Source organism: Lipotes vexillifer, unplaced genomic scaffold (assembly GCF_000442215.2).
Source record: "Lipotes vexillifer unplaced genomic scaffold, Lipotes_vexillifer_v1.1 scaffold639, whole genome shotgun sequence".
In the NCBI taxonomy this organism is placed as follows: domain Eukaryota; kingdom Metazoa; phylum Chordata; class Mammalia; order Artiodactyla; family Lipotidae; genus Lipotes; species Lipotes vexillifer.
This window is the reverse complement of record NW_006786377.1, coordinates 2,398,854-2,406,649: the sequence shown is the minus strand read 5'-3', so window position 1 is coordinate 2,406,649 and position 7,796 is coordinate 2,398,854. Positions and strand designations below refer to the sequence as shown.

The window sequence follows — 7,796 nt, the reverse complement described above, 5'->3', positions numbered from 1 at the left end:
CCCGTGTCCCCTGCATCGGCAGGCGGACTCTCAACCACTGCGCCACCAGGGAAGCCCGGTATCACTCTTTTTTAATTGAAGTATAGTTGATTTACAATGTTGTATTTGTAGTGTCACTCTTGGTTCATAGATTCTATTTTTATTCAATGTATTATAACCTGTCATCGTTGTTACTTTTTTACGCTTCAAAGTTTGGCCAGCAGGAGCCCTTTCAAGCTGGCTCCTGTGTCCTTTGGATATGCCCCCCCCCCCCACAAGCTTTTGAGCACCCCCTTTTGTCGCAATAAAATGTTCCTTGTACTTTCCCTGACCTAGCCCAGAATTTCCCCAAGGAGCTCTGGTCGCCTTTGGGGACTTGTTGAAGAGGCCAGGTAGTTATCACATAGAATGCCCCTCCTTTAGATTTGTCTAGGTACTTAATTAGCTTAGTTTCTCTAACCCTATATTTCCTATAAAGTGGAAGTTATCTTTAAAGCTTGATGGATTCTAGATCCTAGGTGTGATACGTGAGTCCATTATGCATACACCATCTGGTTGACCTACCCTCAGTGATGTTGTGGCCGCTTACCTATAACTAATTTTTTGCCTAATCTATTGAGATTTACAGATACTGGTAAGACCGTTACCTGATCCTGGAACTGCCTGATGTTAAAGAAAGTATTCACTGGCCGTGTTTTTTAAATATTTAATTTTCTTGAATTGTAATCATTTTCAACCTTTTTCTTCCCACCCCCACCCCCTCTTTTTTTTTTTTTTTTTTTTTCTATTAATAGTTGGACAGAGAGAGTCTGAAGATGTGACTGAAAGGGACTCAGACAAAGACATGGCTGCTAACTCAGCGGCGGTTCAAGACATCACGAAGGAGGGGCAGGAGGAAATGCCTGAGATGATGGAACAGATCCCTGCCTCAGAAAGCAGTGTAGACGAGCTGATGCAACCCGCTGAGCCCCAGGCTAACGACGTAGGATTTAAGAAGGTGTTTAAGTTTGTCGGCTTCAAATTCACTGTGAAGAAGGATAAGACAGAGAAGTCTGACACTGTGCAGCTTCTCACCGTCAAAAAGGATGAAGGCGGAGGGCCAGGGGCGTCCGACGGGGCTGGTGAGCGCCGGGAACCCAGCCGGGAGATGGGGGACGCGACATCCACAGACACTGAACTCAAACAGTCCACAGAGAAGCCCGAAGAGACGCCCAGACACGAGCTGAGCCGCCCAGAAGTCTCCCTTCAGGGGGAGTCCGGTCCACCAGCCGAGGAAGGCAAAGATGAAGGAGGAGAAAAACAAGAGAAGGAACCCGCCAGATCTCCAGATTCTCCGACTAGTCCAGTGGCCAGCGAAACGGCATCGCCCTTCAAAAAATTCTTCACTCAAGGTTGGGCCGGCTGGCGAAAAAAGACCAGTTTCAGGAAGCCTCGGGAGGATGAGCTGGAGGCTTCAGAGAAGAAAAAGGAACAAGAGGCAGAAAAGGCAGACACAGAAGAAAACGAGAAGACGGAAGATCTCTCCGAGCAGCCGCCCTCACAGGAGGCCCGCGAGAGCGCCCAGGATGCCAGGCTGTCGGCTGAGTATGAAAAAGTGGAGCTGCCCCCCGAAGACCAAGGGCAAGCACCTCCCGAAGAGAAACCCGCCCCGTTAGCAACAGAAGTATTCGATGAAAAAGTAGAGATTGTCGCGGAAGTCCACGTCAGCACTGCAGAGAAGGGCACGGAGGAGCAGAAAGCCGAGGTCGAAGAAGCAGTAGAGCCCGCGCCACCTGAGCGATCGCTTGAAACGGACGCCGACCTTCCGGACGCCGAGCCCCCGGAGGCGCTGCTGAAGATGCAGGAAGAGGCGCGCGCCGCCAGCGGGGACCACGCCCAGCCGGCCGAGCTCTGCGCAGACGCGAAAGCGCCTCCCACGCCCCCTGAGGGCGTCGCGGGGGAGGTGGAAGTGCCGTCCTCGCAGGAGAGAACTAAGGGGCAGGGAAGCCCTTTAAAGAAACTGTTCACTAGCGGCGGCTTAAAAAAGCTCTCTGGAAAGAAACAGAAAGGGAAACGAGGAGGAGATGAGGAGTCTGGGGAGCAGCATCCAGCCTCGGCAGATTCTCCCGACAGCCCAGACGAGCCCAAGGGCGAGAGCTCGGCCTCGTCCCCCGAAGAGCCCGAGGAGATCACGTGCCTGGAGAAAGGCGTGGCCGAGGCCCCCCAGGACGGGGAGACGGAGGAAGGGACCGCTTCCGACGGAGAGAAGAAGAGGGAAGGTGTTACCCCCTGGGCATCTTTCAAAAAGATGGTGACGCCCAAGAAACGCGTGAGAAGGCTCTCTGAAAGTGACAAGGAGGACGAAGTGGACAAGGTCAAGAGCGCCACCCTGTCCTCCACGGAGAGCACCGCCTCTGAAATGCAGGAAGAGGGGAAAGGAAACGGAGAGGAGCAGAAGCCGGAAGAGCCAAAGCGCAAGGTTGACACCTCCGTGTCCTGGGAAGCTCTGATTTGTGTGGGGTCATCCAAGAAAAGAGCAAGGAAAGCATCCTCTTCGGACGACGAAGGGGGACCAAAACCCCCGGGAGGAGACAGCCAAAAACCAGAGGAAGCAGGGAGAGACAGGGAGCCGGGCCCAGACGCGCTCCCTGCCGGCTCCCAAGACCACTACCAACCCCCAGGAAGTTCCTCACCCGAGCAGGCCGGCAGCCCCTCTGAAGGGGAGGGGGTCTCCACCTGGGAGTCATTTAAAAGATTAGTCACCTCGAGAAAAAAATCGAAGTCAAAACTGGAAGAGAAAAGCGAAGACTTGGTAGCTGGGTCCGGCCTAGAATATTCAGCCTCAGATGCTGAGCTGGGGAAAGAAGAGTCTTGGGTTTCAATCAGGAAGTTTATTCCTGGGCGAAGGAAGAAAAGGCTGGATGGGAAACAAGAACAAGCGGCGATGGAAGATACGGGGCCAACGGAGGTCAACGAGGACGATTCGGACGTCCCAGCCGTGGTGCCTCTGTCCGAGTACGATGCGGTGGAAAGGGAGAAAACAGAAGCACAGCAGGCTCCGAGGAGCGAGGAGAGCCCTGAGCAGAAGGTGGCTGTCGACGTGTCGGAGGAGCTCAGTAAGAGTCTGGTTCACACCGTGACTGTGGCTGTCATGGACGGGACAAGGGCTGTTACTAGCATTGAAGAAAGGGCACCTTCCTGGATCTCTGCTTCGGTGACAGAACCTCTTGAACAAGTAGAAGATGAAGACCAGCCACCGTCTGGGGAGGTGTTTGAAAAAGAAATCGTTGCAGAGGAAACCCCCGTCGATACCAAAACGCTGCCAGAGAGCCAGGAGGCCACTGATGACACAGTCGCCAGCAAGGTGGAATTGACCCCTGCAGCTCTGACGGCCTCAGAAACCACAGAGGCACTCTGTGCTGAAGAAGCCACAGAAGCCTCTGGTGCTGAAGAGACCACCGACATGGTTTCGGCTGTTTCCCAGTTAACCGACTTTCCAGACACCACAGAGGAAGCAACACCTGTTCAGGAGGTGGAGGGCAGCGTGCCTGACATGGAAGACCAGGCGAAGAGGACCCGAGAGGTGCTGCAGGCCGTTGCAGAAAAAGTTAAAGAGGAATCTCAGCTGCCTGACGCCAGAGGGCTAGACGACACCATCCAGACCACCCAGAAAGGACAAGCAAAAATACTGGAGCAGGTGGAGGAAGCAGAAGAGGATTCTCACGCACTCGATCAGAAGGAAGCAACGGATGGAGCCTCCAAAATACATGTACAAGAAACGAAAACTGAGACCTTGACACAGGGGACGGCGATTGTACAGGCCACCCCGGAAAGCTTGGAAGAAATTCCTCCAGGCACAGAGAGTGCAGAGGCCAGGGAGCTTACAAGCACTTGTCCAGCTGAAACCATGGCTGCGGTAAAACCAGAGACTGTCCCAGAACAGGCTCTTGCTCCTGACTCAGCTGAAACCCTCACAGACAGTGAGACCAATGGAAGCACCCCAGTAGCGGATTTTGAAGCTACACATGTAAACCAGCAGACCAAGATCCTGGAAATCGATGAAGATGGTGAGGTTCCATCCGGTACCCAATACCAGGTCACGGAAGGTGAGGCACTTCCTGAACTGAAAGAGATGCCTCCAGAACCTTCCAATTTTCAATCCCAGGAAGAAAAGCATTCAAAAATGGAAGAGGTTCTAGAACGTACAGATAAAGAGGTAACAGTGGAAACTGTACCCATCCTTTCAAAGACTGAGGTGATTCAAGAGGCTGGCCGATGTGCTGATGAGGAAGCCAAAGAGGAGCCATCTGTCGAAGGCCTTGTGGTGTCTGCTGACACAGAAACAACCGAGAAAAAGATAACTGAAGTCGCCCTTGAGGATGAAGTTACGAAAAAAGCTGAGTTTCAAAAGAATGATGATCTCGAACTCCAGAGACCTGCTAAGTCTCTTCCAACCCCAGTGGAGAGAGAGAGGGTAGTTCAAGTGGAAAGGGACAAAACAGAATTGGAGCCAACTCAAGTAAATGAAGAGAAACTTGAGTGCAAACCAGCTGTTACCACATGTGAAGAGCTCAGTAAGCAACTGGTTCAGGCAGTGAATGTAACCGTCATAGACGGGGAAAAGGAAGTCATCAGTTTTGAAGGAAGTTCTCTGCCCGTTCGCGAGGAAGAGGCATGCACAGAAATTCAAGTTCAAAGCTCTGAGGCACCATTAGCTCTAACAGCTGCAGCAGTGGGGGAGAAGGTCTTAGGAGAAGCTATCAAGATTTTAGAAACAGCGGAAACTTTGGAATCTGCAGAGGCACGTTTAGTACCGGAAGAAGAGTCCTCAGAAAAAGACGAAGGCTCTCCTGCTCAGCCGGGGGAAGACACGGTGCCCACAGGGACTGAGTCTCAGGCCAAATCAATACCGGTAATAGAATCTGTTACGCCTGAAAAAGGCATCAGCGCTGAGCTGGAAGGAGATAAAACCACATCACAGACATGGGAGTCAGATGGAGACGGTGAGCAGGTTGGTTGTCAGGAAGGCAGAGTAAGCAAAACAAGAGAGGAAGATTTAAAGGCTGAAAATGAGATTTTGAAACTTGAGACAGAGAGCTGCAAGCTTGTACAAAACGTAATTCAGACAGTTGTTGACCAGTTGGGGAGTACAGAAGAAATGGCCGCTGCTTTCCAGACCCAGGCTCAGCTGACGGAAGCCGACAGCCAGGAAGCTGGGCAGAAAATTGAGAAAGAAGAAAGCAAACTTCAGGCCCACACGTTGGATGAAACACAAACCATCGAAGCCAAAGAGGAGTCCCCACTAAGTGCCGGGGAACACACACATCCAGATGTTTCTGAAGATGTGAATGAAGCTTTAGAGAAGATGGCGGCCACTAGGGTAGAAGGTTCCCCGGTAGATGGCCAGCAGCTTGAAGAGGTAGCTTTCCCATCCAAGGAAAAGAGAGAAGCCCCTGAAACAAAGTCTGTGCCAGAAGACGACGGTGGTCCCGGGTTTGGAGAAAGAACAGAGAAGTCACCGTTTGAATCCCGAGATGAAAAAGGTGATGCTGCTGCTGACCCCGGGATCCAAACCTCAGCCCCGGAAGATGCTGAGGCATCAGGAGGCTCAACCAAAGAGTCTCCAGATACAACTGGACCCAAACTGAAAGAGAAGGGAGATGGCCAGGAAGTAGAATTTCAGAAAGAAAAAGTGCAGAGTGAGTCAGAAAAAGAGATCAAAACACAGACACAGGAGACACAGGACCAAGAGAGAGCACCGGCAAAACCCAAACCCACAGAATCCTAAAACATCACGTAAGTAACTTCCTTTTCTTTGAAAGTAATTTTGCCCTCTTTTCTGTCATCTGATGGCAGATTTGTTATGAGGCAAGCAGGAATTCAAATAGTTCGGATTTTATGCAGAACCTACATCTGGGGAAATAACCATCAACCAGACTAGGAGATCCAGGTTAGTTTCCCTTTTTAAAAATTATTTATTTATTGGCTGCATTGGGTCTTCGTTGCTGCGCGTGGGAGTTCCCTAGTTGCGACGAACGGGGCTACTCTTCGTCGCGGCGTGTGGGCTTCTCACTGCAGTGGCTTCTCTTGTTGCGGAGCACAGGCTCTAGGCGTGCGGGCTTCACGCGGGCTCAGTAGTTGTGGCTCACGGGCTCCAGAGTGCAGGCTCAGTAGTTGTGGTGCACGGGCTTAGTTGCTCCGCGGCATGTGGGATCTTCCCGGACCAGAGCTCCAGCCCGTGTCCCCTGCATTGGCAGGCGGATTCTTAACCACTGCACCGCCAGGGAAGCCCCCAGGGTTAGTTTCCTTTTTCTCATTGACATGCTCTTCAGTCTTACTGGTGTCCTGAAAGTAATGACTTCGTTTTACCCCCCGTGTGACTGTGTGTGTGTTTGGCGCAAAGACATAAGAAATATGTTGTGCTCACAGCTACTTTGTTTCGTGTTTTTAAATAACTAGAAGTCCAAAGTAGGTTTATAAGGTAGTGCTTGAAATTTATAGTTTATAGCTCTCTGGGAAAAAATTGGATTTCTTCCAGCAGTAGTAAGAAGCATTTAAAAAAATTTCCAGTGCATGTGAGAGCCTGCCTGCTAGTGTTCGGGTAGCAAAGGATGCCGTATTATGGACCTTCACCATCTTTCTTTCTTACAGAGGTAACCTGTGGTTTTCACTAGGGTTCCCATTGGCTGCAGCTCACTTTCAAAGCTCTTATGTTGTTGAATAAATGAGGGAGGCGAAGGAGATGTTATTTACTTTTGATTCTGGCTTCCTTCTACCGTTACAGTTGTGTATTTGCAAGACCAGAATGTGAAGACGAGTGGGAGAAGAAAACGAATGCTGCTGACGAGACCAATCTTACAGAACTTTGGGAACGGAAGAACAGACACGTCAACTGCTCTCATTTCTAGAGAACCCCTGACAATCCTGAGGCTTCATCGGGAGCTGTAGCCAGATAACATTTCTTCCTTTCAAGACCACCCTGTTATTTTCCCTTGGTACCATATAATGTTTCTGATTCAAGGTCCTTAATCCTTAGCCCGGAACTGGAGTTGGCAATACCTAGTTCTGCTTCTCAAACTGGAGTATCATTCTTTATGTATTTATATGTATGTTTTAAGTAATTCTCCTTCTGTATCTATTGTATATATTTTTTTCTTAATGTTTAAGGAAATTACAGTATAGTGCATTCCTTCTGTATCACACAATATACGACGGGGCATGCAACCACGGTGAAGTCTCAGGAAGCTGTCTGCCTCAGTTACAACCTTTGAAAACAGAGCTTCCTAGAAATAACATTCCTGATCAGAAGCTACACTTCTTGTTTTAAAATTCACTAAGGATTAGGTCCTTTCAGAGTGTTTGGTATCACTCTGAAATTGGTCACTTTCCTATTATGCACAGTGCACTAAAAGTAGAAAGTGTTTTTTGGAGGGAAACATACAGAATGTTCCATTGTTACTGGGAAATTTTTCTTTCTGTCCCCCAGTGGAGGTTGGAAGGAAGTTTTTTTCAGTAGCAGATTAATTTAAAGTCTTCTCTGCTAATTGTTATACGGTTGTTACAGACAGATGAGTGTGCTTAATTTTGAGGCAAAGTAGTGAAATGTTTTTCATGTTATCAAGAAAAAAATCGACTGGTTTTGAGTCTACCTTCTATGCTGGACCACACTCACACATAGCACGAAATAAGTCAGGTTCTTTACAGATGGTATTTTGATAGATGCTGGATTGTGTCTGTGCCATATTTGTGCCCACTCTTTTAAGAACAATGTAGCATTATCATTTGGATAAATTGTGATTTGACAACTGATTTCAATAAAACATTTGCTTCACTTAGAT

At 49.4% G+C, this 7,796-nt stretch overlaps 1 protein-coding gene across 1 annotated transcript in view; it reads left to right on the top strand.

The window, feature by feature from the left end:
* The window catches only part of AKAP12 (A-kinase anchoring protein 12), a 111,307-nt gene extending 105,561 nt beyond the window's left edge, over nt 1-5,746 (top strand). The window contains exon 4 of the mRNA XM_007458768.1: nt 774-5,746. Coding sequence (XP_007458830.1) covers nt 774-5,746 — 4,973 coding nt within the window. The remainder of the gene's footprint in view (nt 1-773) is intronic.
* The last annotated feature ends 2,050 nt before the right edge of the window (nt 5,747-7,796 follow it).